This window comes from Diabrotica virgifera, chromosome 7 (assembly GCF_917563875.1).
Source record: "Diabrotica virgifera virgifera chromosome 7, PGI_DIABVI_V3a".
Classification (NCBI taxonomy): Eukaryota; Metazoa; Arthropoda; class Insecta; order Coleoptera; family Chrysomelidae; genus Diabrotica; species Diabrotica virgifera.
In genome coordinates this window covers 237,207,711-237,228,248 of record NC_065449.1, presented here as the reverse complement: position 1 = coordinate 237,228,248, position 20,538 = coordinate 237,207,711, and the positions used below count along the sequence as shown (strand labels likewise).

Genomic DNA, 20,538 nt, shown 5'->3' with positions numbered 1-20,538 from the left:
ACATGCTTTAACATAATTTTTAAATATTTATATCTTTTTCAATTTTAAAACTCTTAAAATTATTGGGTAGGCCCGGCCTATCCTGCCTACCCCCAAAAGTCGCCACTGGAAAAAGCTCTAATCTATAAGATAGACAGAGCCAAATTGCCTCATTACTCAGTTAATATATGTAACGCATATTTGATTGACATAACATTTCTGGTTTCAACTGACTAAAAGATGTCCAGGATGCAAGAAGTTCGAAAAGGGATGCCTTCGAAAAGGTTTTGAGGATGAAGACGAAGGTACTCATATTTATAAACTTTGCCAGCCTGACTAAAATACATTTCCATCTTGCCCCGTAGCATTTCCCGTTTTGCCCCGTAACCGGGGCAAAATGGGAATTTCGAACTGATAAGTTAAGTTCTTTATAACCAAATAACTAAGCAGTTTTAATTATAAATAACGTATGTAATATGAAGTTTAATATCAAATGATCCTGGCTGACTTTGATATTTTTGAATACATAGTTTAGTTTTCCTTCAATGTTTTTTCTTTTTTAAGTATCCCGTTTTGCCCCGGTCTCCCCTACCAGGCCCAGGTTAGATCTGTGATGTTGTATGCAGTTCCAGTTTGTGGTTCGACGGTAGAATCTAACTGGAAGAACAGACACTTTGCAAGACCAAATGTCAAATGCAATCATCCATGACAGGTTCCAGTATACATTACTGAGGAAGGTGATCAGGAAGAGAAAAAGTTACTTCTTCCACCAGGCCATAAAAAGACTACTTAAGACCAGACATCCTTAACAGAAATCGCATACAGAGGATGCACCAAGAAAAACATAGATTGATAGACCGTGGTAGCTAAAGACAGCCAAGCAGCGGAGTACGTACAATGCCAAAAATAGTACCCACAGAAAAGACGTCCCGGTGTCCAGAAACCCAGAAAATCAGGTAGTCGAAGAAGGTCCCACAAAGAAAGCGGTGCAGAAACGAAACACTGGCAGAAGATGAAAAAAGAAGAAAGAAGACTAAAATATATTTTTCAATTATACATATTATTAGTACAATTGGGACCGTGCAAGTTCGGCAAAGCTACCCCTATTTCTACGCTCTGTACTATTATTCGCACTTTTAATTATATTGGCCAATTATATTAGTCCTGGTTACTGGATAATTTTCAAGGCCATAGTCCAAAAAAATAATAAGAAGAAAAAATAAGATTCAGGTTATGTTATGAAAACATCAGCAATTGTATGTAGTAAATAAAATTAGTTATTAAAATGCAGTACTGCAAGCAAAATACAATTAATTAAATTTACCTTTATATAATAATTGCATATTATATCAATATTGTGGAGCAATATATAATTTTTCTGCTTCATTGACAGAAGGTATGAAATATACGTCAATTTGACAATTTCAATTGACAATATGAATTATTTAAGATAGTTGCAATATTTCTCCGCGACTCGCGCAGGGTCGTTTCTCGTTTCCCTTTCCAAGTACTTGCACACCGCGAATATTCGTTTTGACTTTTATTGTCATTTTTAATTATTTATTTATTTTGCTATTCATTAATTTTTGTTTTTGGTGTAAACAATGCAAATAATTCTAGAAAAATTAATTTTTTAAAATATTTCCCTCAATATAAAAAAATGTTTTATGTATTTTAGCTTCTGAAAAAATGTACATTTATATATTTCTGAAATTCATATAGATATTGATTCGTCTAATTATATTTTGGAACCTAATCTCTGTTCTCACTCGCTTAATCAGTCTTCATCTCCCGAATTTCTCTCTGGTATACTGGGTGGTTTGCCAATCCTTTTCGGGGGTCTCCATTTAATTATTATTTTAGGTATTCTCTTTTTTTCATAGGCTATTTCGTTTCTAACTTTCTTGTAGCCCCTATCCAGAAGTTTATTTTTCACCTATCTTTTCCACCACCTATTTTCACCACGTCTTTCAACCATAGGTATGTTATCGGTAGACGGATACTTTTTTATACTTTTTATTTTAATTTCCATTACAGTATTCGATGTACACATGTTTATTAAATTTTTTTCTTATTTTCTTCTTCTTCTCCTTCTTCTTCTTCTTCTTTTTCTTCTTCATTTCCTTCTTCTTTTTCTTTTTCTTCTTATTTTAATACAATGTCCTGTTTGTTCGAAGTTGTAGCTCAAGTTGGGATTCCTGTGTCCAACATTCATACCAGCGTTTGGTTGGTCTATCAGGTGGTCTGCTGGTGATCGGTTTCTCTTCATTCAATTCGTCTTTGTAAATTTTTTATCACCAGTTCTATGAACGTGGTCTGTCCATAATCTCTTTCTAGTTCTAAGCTATTTTACAACGTCTTCGGTACTACACTGAGTCCTAATATCGCTGCTATTATTTTTTTTATAAATATATTTTATAATTTAATAATTTTTTTTTCTGTGTTCAACATTCAACGGTTCACACTAAATCCCTTCATTCTAGGTTTTTATTTTTTTTTTCAACTGTTGTTTGAATACCTTATTCCTTATTCATTTTTTTCTTCTTTAGTTCATTTCTATCCAACTTTGGACATGGGCCATAACCAAATCTTTCCATATCTGTCTGTCGTTGTCTGCGCTTTCTCAATGAATTCCTGCAACTTTTACAATATCGTCCTTCCATCGCATCCTGAGGTCTTCATCTTCCTGTCCACTCTTTATTGATAGAATCCTTCTAATGGTTTAAGATTAGGTTCCGTTTCATCTATTTATTTCATAAATGATTGTATAAGTAAAATTTGTCATTTTTAAAAACAATAATTATTTTAATTATCGCTGCTCGAGTCTGATAATGCCTTCTGGCTATAGAGTAAAGAAATGTCTTGACTATTGGCTAGATTTTGTCCAGTAAAGATAAAAACAAATATGGAAATATTTTAAAAATTAACATCTTTACATAAGTATATGTATTATGATCTGACATTCCGTATTTTCTTACACTTATGGCAGTTTTAATATGCTTTCTTTTAATTTATTTTTATTTCGATATTATTCGTATATCGTCTTCGATTGCTTCTACATTTGGCACTTAAGTTGGCAAGATGAATCTACAGTTAACTTTCCTCCATGGCGCTCTATTCGCTATAAGGCCGAGGATCATAAGGTGCCGCATTAAAACCTACATATCTGTTGTTCTTTCTATGCTGGAACCCGGTACCTGGTGCAGTATTGTAATAAATAACTCTCCTAATACCAAATGGATCTATATATCCGAAGCTACCCGACCGTTTATCACCTGGTTGAGTCTCTTCTTCGTGATAGGCTCTTGGTATGTAGTACCTGTAAAGACAGAAAAAATCATGAAATTAAACAATTTTACAAAATAGTCAAAGCAACAAAAAATACGCTCAGTATTAAAACAAGAGGACTAAAAACCTAAAAAGAAGAAACCTTATTTGAAGATGCGCAAAACCAAAAAGGAATTTAAAGATAAACAGATTAGTAGAATCTGGAAAGAATATTACGAAAAAATTCTATTCACTACGGAGGAAACATACTGTGATGAAGAAGGAAGACCAATTGTACAAGATAACGACGAAGTAGAAATTCCCACAGAAGAAGAGGAAGTACAAAAGGAAATTAGAAACCTCAGAAACGGAAACGCAGCAGAACACGATGAAATACCAGTGACATTAATAAAATACGGAGGAAGAGAATTACACAAAGAAATAAACAAGATATTACAACAAATATGGACACAAAACACACTACCAGATGATCAACAATTACAGATCAACTTCAACTAGTAGCATATTGCAGATGATCTAGTCATCGTAGGGAAGACGAAGATGACACTTACACTTATAAAAGCAGTCGAAAAAAAGTTAGATAAAGAAGCGAAGACAATACAGATGAACCAGCACAAAAAATACATGACCATGGGGAAGGATGGCACATTCAGAAATATCTAATAACACAGAACCATTAATTTGAAACTGTACCTCCGTTTAGCTACTTGGCAGTAACAATAGGGAAAACCGGAAAGAGAGAACAGAGGAAAGAATTCTGAAAGGCAAATAAACATACGGAATGAATAGAAATCTGCTGAGAAGCAAGACTCTAAGTAAGAGAATAAAGATGAACCTATATAAGACCTTCATAAGACCTGTTATTACATACAGGGTGAGTCATGAGGAACTGTACATACTCCTACCTCGTATAGAGGCTCCTATGGGGAATAACAAATGACCATTAAAAAGTGTCTGCTCCCATTGTTTAATAATATACAGGGCGAGTTTCGCATTTTGACAGAAATTTTATTCGTAATATTTTTTGAACGGTCAGATCGATGTGTCTCTTATTTTGGCCAATCGTTACACTATTACCACCTAATCAACTAATTTATTTAAACTAGAAAAAATCAGGTCCGGCTTTAAAAAAATTAGTTCGTTTGGGTCTTAGAAAAAATTTCACCCTGTATACGCTTTTTGAAAACTCTAATATGAATTTTACAAATTAGACAAATAAGCAATTAAAATGGCATATTTATTTTTTTCCGCACACGATTACTTCATTTTTTATAAAAAAAATCAAATTTCACTATGAATTAAAAGTTTGGTAAAGTGAAAACCATAAATTTAAAAAAAAAATAACTTTTATTACAAAAATTAATTTTTTTTGCACAAATAAGTAATTTATGTTACCATCCAATCAACTGATTTATTCAAACTAGAGAAAAATCAGGTCCGGATTTAAAAAATTAGTTCGTTTTGGTCTTAGAAAAAATTTCACCCTGTATACGCTTTTTGAAAACTCTAATATGAATTTTACAAATAAGACAAATAGGCAATTAAAATGGCATATTTATTTTCTTCCCCACACGATTACTTAATTTTTTTATTAAAAAATCAACTTTGTCAAAATCGGAATTTTAACCTAATAGGCTATTGATTATATCAAAATAAGATAGCTAAAAGGAACTACAACGTTAACGGGGTTTTATTATTTCATATAGTCAATGGACATCTATATATGAAAAAACCGCGGAGTGCTACCATTTAAAGTGGTGCGTTTTTGAGAAATGGGTGAATTAGTCTCTGGGCACAGGTTACATTAGGGTGAGTTCTATGCACTTTTGGTACAAACATATCTACATAAAAATTGTTCCTGGTTAAATTTTCTATCTAAATATCACTATTTAAAGTCAATGATACTTTTTTTTACCAAAATATATTCAAAAGAAATAGCACAAAATAACCCAAAAGAAAGAAATTTTGTTTTTTGTCCCATAACTTTTGTCCACGAGGATATAGGTATAGACATTGCTTTACAGAAAAAAAATCTACATATTTTTTCTTTAAAATGTTGTTTAGTAGAGGTAATTAGGATTTACAGTTTTCGAGATATGATTTTTCAAATTTCGTCACTCACAGCAATTTTGGGCAATTTTCCTTGTTATTTCGCAAATATTGTTCTGTAACTTTTTTCTACGTAACTTTAGGTATATGCAATGGTACACGTAATAGGAATAGAAATCAATTACCTTTAAGATGGTCTACTGTATAATGTTGTACGACTTTTTTTTTAAAGAGATTATGGTTTTTAAATGTTTTATACTTTTAACGATTTTTTATAATATAATATAAAAATAAAATAATATTATTATATAATATATTATATATTATATAATATTATATTATATATTATATATTATATATTATATATTATATATTATATATTATATATTATATATTATATATTATATTATAATACCTAATATAAAAAACATATCTATTATTTTTTACGATTATTTTTGAAATTTCTCATAACTTTTTTCTTCTAAATTTAAGTAGGTCTCCTATATATTATATTATATAAAAAAAAAGCATATTTTGTTTACTTTAAAATGGTGTATTACAAAAATTCTAGGATTATTTTTGAATAAGATAATATTTTTCAAAATGTATTAAGTACTTGCAACGATTTTTGATTTTAGGTTTATTTTTTAAATTTCTCATTATACCTTTTTTTTCTTGTACATGAATATACTATATATTGCTCAATAAAGATGGCTTACTTTCTGTTCTTGAAAATGCTGTATCATATATATTTAAATAATGGAAACCGAGTGATTTGTTGGTATTTTTTACCTGTATTATTTAAAATTATTTCATTTACAAAAATTACAAAAACATTAGTCTTAGAAAACATCACTTTAGTTAAAATTATTTAAACGTTGACATTTAAAAAATTTTTAGAATCAAAGTTCATCTCTTCGTTAGCATTAGATTCAATATCTTCCTCTGACACCTCAGTTATCTTTGAGTTCCCAGAATTAGTACCCATGCACATGCACCCTTTGCAGAATATTGAACAACTAATTCCTATCTTCCTACAACCGCAGTTTTTTGTACATTCTTTGGTACATTTACATGCTATTTTTTCAAGCAAAGCTTGTGGTGCAGGAGCTTCAAATCAAGTCAAGTCCGAGTCAAGTGGATCCAAAGTATTACCTATAAAAAATAAGATTCAATCATAACACACAATCACATAAAAAAATTACAATGAGAAATTTAAAAAATAATCCTAAAATCAAAAATCGTTGCAAGTACTTATTACATTTTGAAAAAGCATATCTTATTCAAAAATAATCCTAGAATTTTTATAATACACCATTTTAAAGAAACCAAAATAAGCTTTCTTTTTATTATATAATATATACCTAAATGTAGAAAAAAAAGTTATAATGGAAAATTTAAAAAATAATCGTAAAAAATATAAAAACTCGTTAAAAGTATAAAATCTTGAAAAAGATAACCTCTTTAAAAGAAGTCGTACAACATTATACAGTAGAACATTTTAAAGGTAATTGATTTCTATTCCTCTTATAGTCCTGTCGCCAGGGGGGGTACAACGGCCTCCTTAATTCAGATGGACTTACCCAAGTTTTTTTTATATATTTTGACCCGCAGAATACGAATTTTTTGGGTAACAGTTGATCCGGATGTCGATAAGATTGTTATAGACAAAGAACTTGAGGAATTACATAACAGCGATTTCTCGCAAAACAAAACATCTTTTTGTATTTTTTAGGTCATTTTAAGCAAAAAATATTCCTACAAGTTTTTTCGTAGAATGCATAGTTTTCGAGATAACCGCGGTTGAACTTTCAAAAAATCGAAAAATTGTAATTTTTGAACCCGAATAACTTTTGATTAGAAAATAAAGTAGCAATTCTGCTTACCGCATTTGAAAGTTTAAGTCAAATTATATCGGTTTTGATTATTTGCATTGCTAGAAATTTATTATTTTATTGTTAAACAAAGCTATAAACACCTAGTATGTGAGTGATGTTTTCAATGATTTCTCATTTAAAATCGAACGAGTAGGTAGAGTAGCTACGAGTGCAAGCGAGGCAATTTCTACGTAGCATGCGTTAAAACGCATGTATTAGGCACGGGAAACACTATGTGTTTATAGATTAGTTTAACAATAAAAAAATTAATTTATAACAATGCAAATAATCAAAACCGATATAATTTGACTTAAACTTTCAAATGCGGTAAGCAGAATTGCTACTTTATTTTTTAATCAAAAGTTATTCGGGTTCAAAAATTGCAATTTTTCGATTTTTTGAAAGTTCAACCGCGGTTATCTCGAAAACTATGCATTCTACGAAAAAACTTGTAAGAATATTTTTTGCTTAAAATGACCCAAAAAATACAAAAAGATGTTTTGTTTTGCAAGAAATCGCTGTTATGTAATTCCTCAAGTTCTTTGTCTATAACAATCTTATCGACATCCGGATCAACTGTTACCCAAAAAATTCGTATTCTACGGGTCAAAATATATAAAAAAAACTTGGGTAAGTCCATCTGAATTAAGGAGGCCGTTGTACCCCCCCTGGCGACAGGACTATTACGTGGACCATTGAATATGCCTAAAGTTACGTATAAAAAAGTTACAGAACAATATTTGCGAAATAACAAGGAAAATTGCCCAAAATTGCTGTGAGTGGCGAAATTTGAAAAATCATATTTCGAAAACTATAAATCCTAATGACCTCTACCAAACATCATTTTAAAGAGAAAATATGTAAGTTTTTTTTCTGTGAAGCAATGTCTATACCTATATACCCGTGGACAAAAGTTATGGGACAAGAAACAAAATTTCTTTCTTTTGGGTTTCTTTGTGCTTTTTCTTTTGAATATATTTTTGTAAAAAAGTATCTTTGACTTTAAAAAGTTATATTTAGATAGGAAATTTAACCAGGAACAATTTTTATGTAGACGTGTTTGTACCAAAAGTGCATAGAACTCACCTAATGTAACCTGTGCCCAGGGACTAATTCACCAATTTCTCAAAAACGCACCCCTTTAAATGGTAGCACTCCGCGGTTTTTTCATATATAGAGATTCATTGACCATATGAAATAATAAAACCTCGTTAACGTTGTAGTTCCTTTCTATAGTACATAATCAATAGCCTATAAAAATGAAAAAAAAAATGAACTCACGGTTTAACTCGCTACAACTCTGTTCCATTTTAATATTTTTTTTTCTGAAATTTTTACAGCACATACCTCTTACCATTGTGAAGCCTATGAAAATTGTTGTAGACTTTCAGTCTTCTTCTTGTAAAAGTTGCAAACTTGTAAATCGCAAAAATTAGGTGGAAAAATTTAAAATTTATCAATTTGATCACGTCTATGTTAAACTATAGAGTCCAAAAGAAGTGTTATGGGAAGTTTTAGATCTAGACGTGTTATAGAAAAAAAAAACGGTAAAACTTTTAATTTTAAGAAAAACGTTGTTTTTGTAAATTAACTTTTGTAAAAAAAGTTAATTTTTTTAAATCTATGCAAAAACTTTGCCAAACTTTTTATGCATAGTCAATTTGATTTTTTAATAAAAAAAAGTAAGTAATCGTGTGGGGAAAAAATAAATATGCCATTTTAATTGCCTATTTGTCTTATTTGTAAAATTTATATTAGAGTTTTCAAAAAACGTATACAAGGTGAAATTTTTTCTAAGACCCAAACAAACTAATTTTTTAAATCCGGGCCTGATTTTTTTCTAGTTTGGATAAATCAGTTGATTGGGTGATAACATAAATTAAATATTTGTTAAAAAAATTCATTTTTGTAATAAAAGTTATTTTTTTTTAATCTATGGTTCACTTTACCAAACTTTTAATTATTCATAGTCAAATTTGATTTTTTTTATAGAAAAAATAATTAATCGTGTGGGGAAAAAAATAAATATGCCATTTTAATTGCCTATTTGTCTAATTTGTAAAAATCATATTAGAGTTTTCAAAAAGCGTATACAGGGTGAAATTTTTTCTAAGACCAAAACGAACTTATTTTTTAAATCCGGGCCTGATTTCTTTCTTGTTTGAATAAATCAGTTGATTGGTGGTAACATAAATTAAATATTTGTTAAAAAAAATAATTTGGGTAATAAAAGTTAATTTTGTTAAATTTATGGCTCATTTTACCAAACTTTTAATTCATAATCAAATTTGATTTAAAAAAAAATAAGCAATCGTGTGCGGAAAAAATAAATATGTTATTTTAATTGCCTATTTGTCTAATTTGTAAAATTCACATTAGAGTTTCACATAGAGTTTTCAAAAAGCTTATAAAGGGTGAAATTTTGTCTAAGACCCAATCGAACTAATTTTTTTAAAGCCGGACCTGATTTTTTTCTAGTTTGAATAAATCAGTTAAAATAAGAGACACATCGATCTGACCGTTCAAAAATTATGACGAATACAAATTTCTGTCAAAATGCGAAACTCGCCCTGTATATTATTAAACAATGGGAGCAGACACTTTTTAATGGTCATTTGTTATTCCCCATAGGGGCCTCTATACGAGGTAGGAGTATGTACAGTTCCTCATGACTCACCCTGTATGAGATGGAAACAACGACGATTAACAAGAAAGAGGAAGATAGCTTTCTAAAATTTGAAGGAAAAATAATGAGAATGATACTGGGCCACAATGTAACAAGACGGGAGAAATAAGAATAACAATAAATGCCAACATTGAAGAAGGATTAAAAAGAGAAAATATAGCCAGATACATAAAACCTCTTCGCTTAGAATGGACATGACATATACAGACACGCCTACACTCAGATATATTGAGTATTGTTGAGAAGGATAACTAACTGGACACCACCATGACCAGGTGTAGATGAAGACCTAGAAGAAGATAGCTGGATGATGTAGAGAATAGAGAAGAGCAATGAATGTTAAAGAGTGGAAAGTTCAGTGTAAGGACAGCAAGAAATGGAAAAGAGTCACGATTGCAGCAAAGACACACAGCAAGCTATAAATGATATAGAGGAGTGATCCACCTCGCCCAAGAATAGGATTTTGAACGTTATGGCGATAGCTATAATCTTTAGAAGTTGTAACTCTTAATGAATGAATGAATGTAGTACGATTGCAGCAAAGACACACATCAAGCTATAAATGATATAGAGGAGTGATCCACCTCGCCCAAGAATAGGATTTTGAACGTTATGGCGATAGCTATAATATTTAGAAGTTGTAACTCTTAATGAATGAATGAATGTAGTACCTGAAACCGTCGTTGGTAACTGATACTCCATCGTATGTAGAGTGTCTAGAATCTGATCCAACATACGGTCGCCCATTTCGATCTAGTGGATATGTAGGTCCATTTTGGAATCTATAGGTATCTTTAACTTGACGTACGTAGGGATTGTACTCCAAGGAGTTGGTGTCAACTTCTTGCGAAGAACCAAAGTCAGCTGGAGAATATGAGGGGGAATATATGACAGGGCGTTCAGTCGTACCGGCTATAGGTGTAGGAGATCGGTAATAAGGAACTTCGGTGGGCTGAACTAGAGGAATTGGTGTGGAGTGGATTTGGTTTCCATTGAAGTAACTAAAGTTAAGGGGAACGTATCCATAATTTGTTTTAGGGAATGCATTTGGTGTAATTTGTACAATCGGTGGTTCTGCTGTTGAAGATAAATGACTGTAAGGACTTGGCGACAGTGATTTTAATGATAAATCAAGATTTAAATATGGGGACCCTGGTGTTGTTGATATGGAACTGGGGCTATAACTACTAGACGGAACAGTCGTTGGGGTGGTACTAGGAACATAAATCGAACTTGGGTTATAACTCGAAAACGATACTGGTGAAGGAGTACTACTAGGTTCATAGGTTGATGGAGTACTGCTTGGAATATAAGGACTGTAGCTCGAGGAAGGTATTGGAGATGGGGTACTACTGGGCACAAAAGATACACTATTATATCCTCGGATAGGACCTCTGTATGAATCTGGACGAGTTTTGACTAGTGTTCCAGCAGTAGCAGGATACTTCTTGGCTGATTTTATTGCATCTCCAACATTAATGTTTCTTCCAACAAAAACATTTTTGGTTTTAAGGATTCGGTAGCCTTCGTTGTCTGCAATGTAGTCACGTTGCCGTAACATGCCTAAAAAGAGAAATATGTTAGTTTATATGGAAATAAATTGTTAAACTAATATTTATACAAGGTCTGCCAAAAAAGCAGGATGGTCGAATATTTTGCGAAATTTACATTGGATCGAAAAGCTGAAAAACACTTGTTTCATATTTTTTAAAAATATATCTAATGAATGACACCAATCGCGACCTCCCTACTCAACCTCCTGGGGATGGGGTGGGGGAAATTTTGAATTACTTAATAGGAACTATTATTTTTTATTGCAGACTTGGATTCCATATGCAAAAATAAGTACCTTAGATTCAGAACATTTTTTCAGATATTTTTCAAAATCTATAGAATAACATCAAACACGACCCCAAACCCACTGGAGACTGGGATGGGACTCAACTTTGAAATGTTCAATGGAGACCAATATTTTTTATTGTACCTAGATTGGAACTCACCGGGTCTAACTGTAAAAATTCTTTCACTCCCTTGAAATATTTTTTTGCCATCAGTGCCCCATACATCGATCTTCTTATAATAAAATATTAATTATGTAATTTTACTGTTTTCAGACTTTTGATCTGTCTTAGTTTTCCTGCTAATGTAGCGCTATCTATCACGAATAAAAAAATCAGAAAAGTATTGTTTACTTTTCCACGTAGAATCTGAATTTTCAATAAAAATGGGGTATTTCGTTTGATTTAAAAGTTACCCATCCCAAGGGGGTGAGAGTAAGAATCATTCGATAGATCTTTGAAAAATATTGAATACGTGTTTTTAGGTGTTTCATTTTGAAGTGCATTTTTCGATTGCAGTTGTCGTCGTAATTCGTGTATAGTCCATCTCCATAATTTTCTGTATCTGGTTATTTCTATTACGTCATGCATAGGCTTTTGCATTGCTTTTCTGTCATCAATCCATTTCTTTAGAGATCTTCCTCGCAGGAGCGTCATTTGAAATTTTGTTTGGGGGGGGGGGCAAGCACTATATATACAATACATTATATATGATGTTATGATGAATATTGATGTATTTTCTGTAAATTTCAGTCATTTTCTGGGCCAGGGGGGGCGAATGCCCCCCCTGGACGCCCCTGCTTCCTCGAGTCTTCTTCCTTCTATCTTCCCTTGAGTATTATATGAGTAATAGCCACTTGGAACAACAAATCCCTGAACACAAGAGAACATGAACTCACTAAAGAACTTACTCATACATAGATAGAGATATTCAAGGGCGGATCCAGGACCGATTTTCGGAAGGGGCCATGAACTTTTTTTGGGAGGGAGACCGGGGGTCGGTCTGGGGGTAATTTTTAAAAATTTGGGTTACAATGGTGAGTTTTAAGGCACTTTACACACACTATTGAGTGCCACAAAGACATTCAAAACTTATCGTTTTTAAAGTATTATTAAAGTAAGTACCTATTCCTACACATTTTTTCGGATCCAAGTGCAGTTCTTTCAACAAGTTTAATACTATTTTTCCCAATGCTTCTCCTGTTAGGCCTTCTTCTTCCCCTCATTCTTGATTTTCACTAATTATTTTTATCTTCTCATAATCGTCAATGAACTTGACAAAGTTTTCACGAATGTTGTTATTGTGTACAGTGGGAAAAATGAAAGATTACCCATGAACGAACATATAAAACAAGCTGTATTTGTCTGTCACCGTGTCACAAAAAAATTGGCCAACGAAAGTACATGTATAATATTTACTTATATCATTCTCTTTGCCTTATCCCTTATATCCCTTATGCCTTATAATATTTACTTATATAAGCTGTTCTTATAGTACTGGAACTAGTTCATTATTTTCTGCAACATAGAAAAGATGTGTTTAATATGATCACTCATGGGTAATCTTTCCTTTTTCCTACATAATATGTATCTCAAATTTAGAAAAAGCTATTCCACGTGGGATACGTCGATCGTTTCGTCAAATATGATAGGGTAAAAATTTGCACTTTGAACCTGATTCATTATTTATTCAATCACTTGTTCACCACAACCACAACATGTTATCAATTGACTTTGATTTGTGGCACTAACGTATGTTGCTAGAGAGGATGCTGTGGATAGGTGTTGTTTAAGAGTCTTATCCCCTGATGCTATTTTAAACCTTAACAATTCCCTCATTGCTAGGTCCAGCATCTTCTTTCCAGAAACAGAAGGACGTCATCACGATGGCCTCTTAGAGGAATAATTTGTCGACCTAAGAACACTATAGACTCTACTATTGGTCGTAGTTTTTCTCTATTTGCTTGCATCTGTCTAAACCTCTGAGAGTCTATCTGGTATTTTTTTAATGGAATGGACTTTATGTCAATCAGCCAGTCACAACATGACTACTATATTAATAAGAATAAATAATTAAATACCTATCTGGTTAATATCTGGTCTATCTGGTTATTATCTGACTTTTGCGGGTTGCGACAACTTCATGGTTTTGTATGGCTGCATCTTTGTCATCCATTTATTGTAACCATATTTTTTATTTGAAAAATAAAACGCAATACTTGCAAAACAATCCCTTTTTTATAGAGGAAATAATTTATCAGTCTTTCAACTATTTTTTAATCCCTTTTTTAATGTGCGAAAGTACCAACCAGCTCCTTTTTTCTAATTTCTTTTTTATTCTTTGTGTGTACAGAATATTGAAATTGATAAAATTGATGGCTGCCAAAGTCGTTTTAACAAATGGTACTTTGTAAAATTATCAACATCTTTAGTTACAAAAGATCCTATGTAGTGACATAGCTTGTAGTGACTTGAAGCTTCCGTTACTGCTTTTGTTCAATTATAGTTCAGAAGACATAATAATATGTATCCCCTGTTTTGTGCATATATAAGTATGTGTTTAAAACTAAAAATATTTGAACTGCAAATATTTAAACTTCTATTTTTTTAAATTGTCGGGGGCCATGGCCCCCATGGCTCCCTCTCTGGATCCGCAATTGGACATATTATGCGCTATCCAAGAAACAAAAAAAGGAAAAAGTCCAAACCATACTAGACAACTAGACTAAGAGGTAACACAGACGGGGCGGTGTACGTCGACTGAACCCCCGCTGAGATGTCGAAAGCGACGCATCCCTTACTATACTTTGATGCAGTAACACACACCAGACGCTCTTAAAATTTTCGATTCAGCGACTTTCTGGCGACATATCCTGGAACCCATCCACCGACAATCGGTTTTACGACTTCAACGTCGACGGCATATCATAACTGCGTGCATCGTGGTATATCACAAACGTTTGAGCTGTTTTCTAGCGAATTCTGTAGTGAGTGTTGTCAGATCGTGTTTTTGTGATGGAAAATACTGATGTAGAAAAATTAATTATTGAAATTCAGATGAGACCAGCTATTTGGGATATGCGTATTGATGAATATTCAAACAGAATAATACAAAAACAGGCCTTATTTATTATTTTATTTATTATGCTCTACAGGACTTGTATTTACAATTTTTTTTTCTTCCTTATTGGCTTTGGATTACTTGATCCATTCAGCCACGATAGATAATAAATTACTGTTTGCTACAATATTCCAAATATAATACATTGCATTACATAATACATTAGGTACATGTGCGCACATATAATACTTATGCACGCACATACATACATACGTATGTAGAAGTGGAAACATTTAATTGTTTCCACTTCTACATATGTATGTATGTATGTGCGTGCATAAGTATATTTACAATTTTAGATAATACAGTTTATGCTAATAATTTATATATAATTTTATTTGATGTCTATATAAAAATTGCTGAACTATGGTTCTCCACTATATCCTATTTTTCACCTCCTCTTTCCAGTGTGTAATTTCCATCGATACTATACCTTCCTGAAACTTTCTTGCCGTCTTTTTCTTGGTCTACCTCGTCTCCTAGTCCCAAGTGGTCTTCTGTGCAGTACCATTTTTGGCATTCTTTCCTTACCCATCCCCTCAGCATGACCTGCCCACCTGATTCTTTATGACTTTGTGTATCTTGTTACACTTGGTTCCTTGTAAAGCATCCTTAATTCTTGATTGCTGCTTCTATGCCAGCCGTCTTCTGTATCTGTATTCTTTCCCCTGAAAATAGCTCTTAGTACGTGCCCTTCTCAACTCTGTATTATTTTTTCTTCTGTTTTATTTAGCACCCATGTCTCACATCCGTAGGTGACTGTTGCTCTTACTACGGTTTTGTATATTCTGGTTTTCGTCTTTCTCGATACGTACTTTGGCTTTAATTTGAATAATTTTTTTGTTAATATTAATTTGTGAAACATCACTATTTCCCAATAGATGGGGTATAATAGAGGGGCAACAATTTAACCTGCATTTGCTCAGTGGCGTACCATAGAATGGACAGCCTCTTAGCGTTATAAATAGTTTTTCTTAGGTGATATGCTTTCCCTCATAACGGTGTTATTTCTTGAACACGGCTCTTTAATAGTCACTAATAACTCCTGAAAAGATTTTTTAGACATTCTTGTAAAATTAAAAAACATCTCTGGGCCTTTATTATATTAATTTAGTTAATATAATGTGTAAAAAATCCCTTATAATTTCGTTCCTTTATGGTGGGATGTATCCAATATCTGCGTTTCTTTTTTTCTTTAATCTAAGATAAAATAAACTTACCTATATTTATTACAAAAGACAAATCGTAATAACTTTTAGACATCGTATCGTACAGCAGCCAACACGCGACTTAATTTGGGAACAACGAAATACAAAAAATACTTTAAATCGTAGCATAGCTGCCGTTGTTATACCGCGCCATGTGTTTTAATCTGCCTGGACGTCGATTCGACGCGCGCCGCCTGGTGTGTCCTTGCTCTTAGAGAAGCTAATACACATGAACCGTATCGTGGAAGATCATGGAGTAAATGAGAGCTGGTTAAAACTAAAAACGAATAGTCTAATCGCTGCAATATAAGCTCTTGGCGAAAAGACAGCAGATAGGAATAGGCAGAAGTAAAAAAAACAATGTGTCATGTAAGGATGTATACAATCTCCAAAAATATTTAATATATACGGAAAATATATTATCAGAAGAACAAATGAAGGATGGGAAAATGTCATCTCAATAAATAGCGGAAAAATGAATAATCTTCCTTTTGTGGACGACAGTAGCCCTTTTCGCAAACAGTAAAAAAGAGTTGATTCTATACAATGGGTCGAAAATGGAAGTTTAATATTTGGTCTTTATTTAAACATATTGAAAACAAAAATCCGGTTTTGATAGATTAGACAAGATTGACTATTTTGATGTTTTGATGTAGGAAGAAATATGGAAAAAGGTTTGAAGATAAAAAAATTGATTTTACCATCAGCGTCGATCCAGGCGTATGTGCCAACCACGGTGCCATCTTCGAGTCGTTTTTCTTTTCGGTATTGTCCACTATCGGTCTGGTATCGGAAATATCGCTCAGGTCCTTCGTCGGTTTGGATGTGGTATTGGTGTGGAGAAGGCGTTTCATATGCTGATATGTTAGCTATACATATCAAGTATACCACCTGCAATTAAAAAATAAATATTTAGCATTAAAATATTTATTATGGCGTATTCATTTTCACCAAGCACAAAAACCCCCAAGTAACAAAATCTGGCCCTTAATATACTGATTTTGACCGGTTTTCATAAAATTCTATATGACCCAAAAAATTGCATGCACTTTTGGATGAATTTTATGCACTGTAAATACAACTATGCACTTCCATCCATTTTTATATTCTAGGACGTTTTTAGGATTATATTTTCTTTTTCCTGACGTTATCCCAAACATAATGCAAAAATCAAAAATGAATAACAATTTTCAATTTCGTTGCAGAACGAAAATATAGCTGCACCATTTTCTAGTCCAATCAGAGAGTGCAGCAAGCACCTCTATCGGTTTCGAAACTTATTATTAGTCTCTCATCAGTAGGCACATATGCTGCTCTCTCTGATCCAACCAAAACAAACCCCGACGTGCAGTCACGGATCGCAACGAATGAAATGGCATAGATGCCCTAGCGACAACTGCTAGAAAAAGACTGTGTTTTCAATCTAATGGCATATATATAAAATAACATAATGCTACTCTACATCCCACCAGACTGAAAACAATGGGAACCTTCTCTGGTTACACCTCCGAGGCTTCTACAATTTGCAAGCCATAACGGATGCTGAGAGGCATCGCTTTTAGAATAATTGAAAATTATTCTCTGAAATCTTCTCTTTCCAACGATATAATATAACACATTATAGTATAAAATATCCATGGTTACAAAATTATTTGGTTACAAACCCATTTGTGAGTCTGCACTCAACTTACCGTGTACCGGTCAACGGCCTAACCAGGACGATCCTATGGGGAGGGGGGTTACAAGTACTGGGGGTTACAATTTAAGCTCAAAGTACATCCCAATGGGGGTTATAACCCCCAAAACCCGTCTCGGTTACACTACTGGTATCGATAGCATTCTTATAGCCTATTAGATTGTTTTATTATGCTTTTGCGACTCCCCGAATACTAGGTTTTTTAACTTTTAGGGCCGGTTGTTCGAATGCTAATCAACAATGATCACTATCAAATATTTAATTACTGTCACAACTGTCAATGTCAACTTTGGTTGGGTTGCTGAAAACATAATTGATTATAATTATGAGATTAGTTTATTAATTAACATAACAATTATTAACATAATTGATTAACTAATTTCATAATTGTACACAATAATTATGTTTTCAGCAGCAAAATCAAAGTTGACATTGACAGTTGTGACAGTAATTAAATATTTGATAATGATCATTTTTGATTAACGTTTGAACAACCGGCCCTTAATGTCAAATATCTCTGGATCCTTAGACGATAGAAGGTCCAAATTTTTACAATAGTTGTAGATAGAGAATATCAAGTCTCACGTAAAGTTTTATTGAAAAATATATAAAAACATGTAAAATAAAAAATAAAATCTAAACTTTTTTGGATTTTTTTTGTAAGAGTATTTTAAAATTTTTTGAAATAAATGTTTCTTTCATTATAACTTTACAAAAATCTACGCGGGACTAGATAATACATCTAGTTTCAAGATAAAACAAAAACTAGGTCTCTAAGTGCTTTGGTTACCTACAGAGCTATGTGACATAATGTTAACATTGTCGTTAACCTTCGGATGGACCAAGTGGGTAAATTTTGACCCCAATGCATGTTTTTATTTAATAAATTCAGAAATATTTTCAATTTTAAACCAATTTTTTTTTATTTGACTTTAATATCATTCTAGATACCCTCATATTTTGAAATAAAAAAAATTCCCTATATTTTAAGAAAAAAATATTTTCTGAATTTGGGGTCAAAGACGAACTCCCTTGGCCTTCCATATTTCAATTTTATATTAAGTAAATACCGTCTATTATGTGGAATTGTATGTAAGAAACATTCCAATGTTTCAAGTTTAGAATGATGATTCCTGTGTTTTTGTTCAGTTGTAATTAAAAATATGTTTTACTAATGTTTATTTATCATTTATTGATACAATAGTAATATTAAAATTACGAATACATTATTTTATTTTTTAAAACAATTTAATTTTTTTGTCAATTGTCATATTTGACTTGGGGTCATTTTTGACCCCCGTTGGTCATCCGTGTAACAAAAAAAGGTTGGTCGTCGGAAGGTTAAACGGGACTTCGGGTGCCTTAAGTTTTATTGCCAAACAACTTTAAATCTGTAAATTTTTCCTTTTCCCTTTTCTCTTTTTCAAAACTTCCGTAGATTACTGCAATTAAATCAAAGATTAAATCAAACGACGATTATTAAGTCACACATTTCTTTTAAGCCTCTAATCGCTTTTAAATTAGAAAGAAAATTATGTGGGTACTGAGTGTAAATCCTGACACAAGAAATTAACAACCAGATCACTGGGTTTTTGTTAACGAGCTTTAAAGTTTAATTGACAATCTCTAATCTCACTTGAGAAATTGCTTAATTGTTTAATAATAAATTTTAATATGTTAATTTTTAGTGGTATTTAATTAAAAGAACATTAATTTTTAAAATGAATGATTGACGGTTTTACAAGAGTTTCTTATAAAGGGCGTGTATAATATACTAGTTTTGTCAATAATTGCTGGGTGGTCTAGATAATCGATTTCTTGTCTCTTGTCAACTATGATAGAGAAAGTAGTCATTAACTATTATACAATAATAAATGCAATTAATAATGGGATGCCTTAATAATAGTTCAGAGAAATAAAGAAAAAATATCCTGTTAGTGACACAACCCCTCCTGGCCGGAACCAAATTTTTTGAGTAGTATGGACATCTATATTAATAACCTATATGTTTCCTGCAGCCGATTTTGATAATATACATAGTTATAAACAAATGAAGATCAAAAAACGGTAAATTTTCACTTTTTTCGTCTATTACCAAAGAGTTAAGGATTTTAAACAAATTTGAGAGCAAAAAACTCATAAATCGTATAAAAAACTTTAATATGGCGTTCCTTGAATATGTCTATCCTTATTGGTTGCTTAAAAAATTGCAAAATAAATCATAAATTTTGAGTTTTTATAAATATTCATAACTTATGTAAAAATTAACTTAGAACCTTCTTATTACACGAAATGCTGAGACTTCTGGTGCTTAAATCATATCCGAAATTTAAAAGCAATTGGTAAAATAGTTCAAAAGTTATTTAATTTGTTTATCCCAAATTATTTTTTTGCAACACTTTAAGTCAGAAAATGATGAAGTTACAGTAATACTTTGGACAGTTTAAGAAAGAAGAAGTTTTACACTCTTAATTTAATTAAAAAAAAAGGCGAAAAATAATTCTAAATGTTGCAAAATTATTTTGCAAGAACATGTGAATTAAAAAAAGTCGGGGACTAACTTGGTCCCTAAATAGTATAAATGTTCTTCTTTCATAAACTTCCGAAGTATTATTGTAACCTTATAATTTTCTGACTTATAGCGTTGCAAAAAAATGAATTTGGGATAAACAAATTAAATAACTTTTAAACTATTTTACCAATTGATTTGAAATTTAGGGTATGATTTACGCACCAGAAGTCTCTAATAAGTTCTCTAATGAAATAAAAAATTTTAGTAGTTCCAAAATGACACAG

At 32.0% G+C, this 20,538-nt stretch overlaps 1 protein-coding gene across 1 annotated transcript in view; it reads right to left on the bottom strand.

The window, feature by feature from the left end:
* Window positions 1–2,069: 2,069 nt before the first annotated feature.
* The window catches only part of LOC126888251 (uncharacterized), a 194,269-nt gene continuing 175,800 nt past the window's right edge, over window positions 2,070–20,538 (bottom strand). The window contains exons 2-4 of the mRNA XM_050656347.1: window positions 16,748–16,937; window positions 10,551–11,442; window positions 2,070–3,298 (exon numbers count right to left, since the gene is read on the bottom strand). Of these exons, the coding sequence (XP_050512304.1) occupies window positions 3,094–3,298; window positions 10,551–11,442; window positions 16,748–16,937 (1,287 nt within the window). The 3' untranslated portion in view covers window positions 2,070–3,093. The remainder of the gene's footprint in view (window positions 3,299–10,550; window positions 11,443–16,747; window positions 16,938–20,538) is intronic.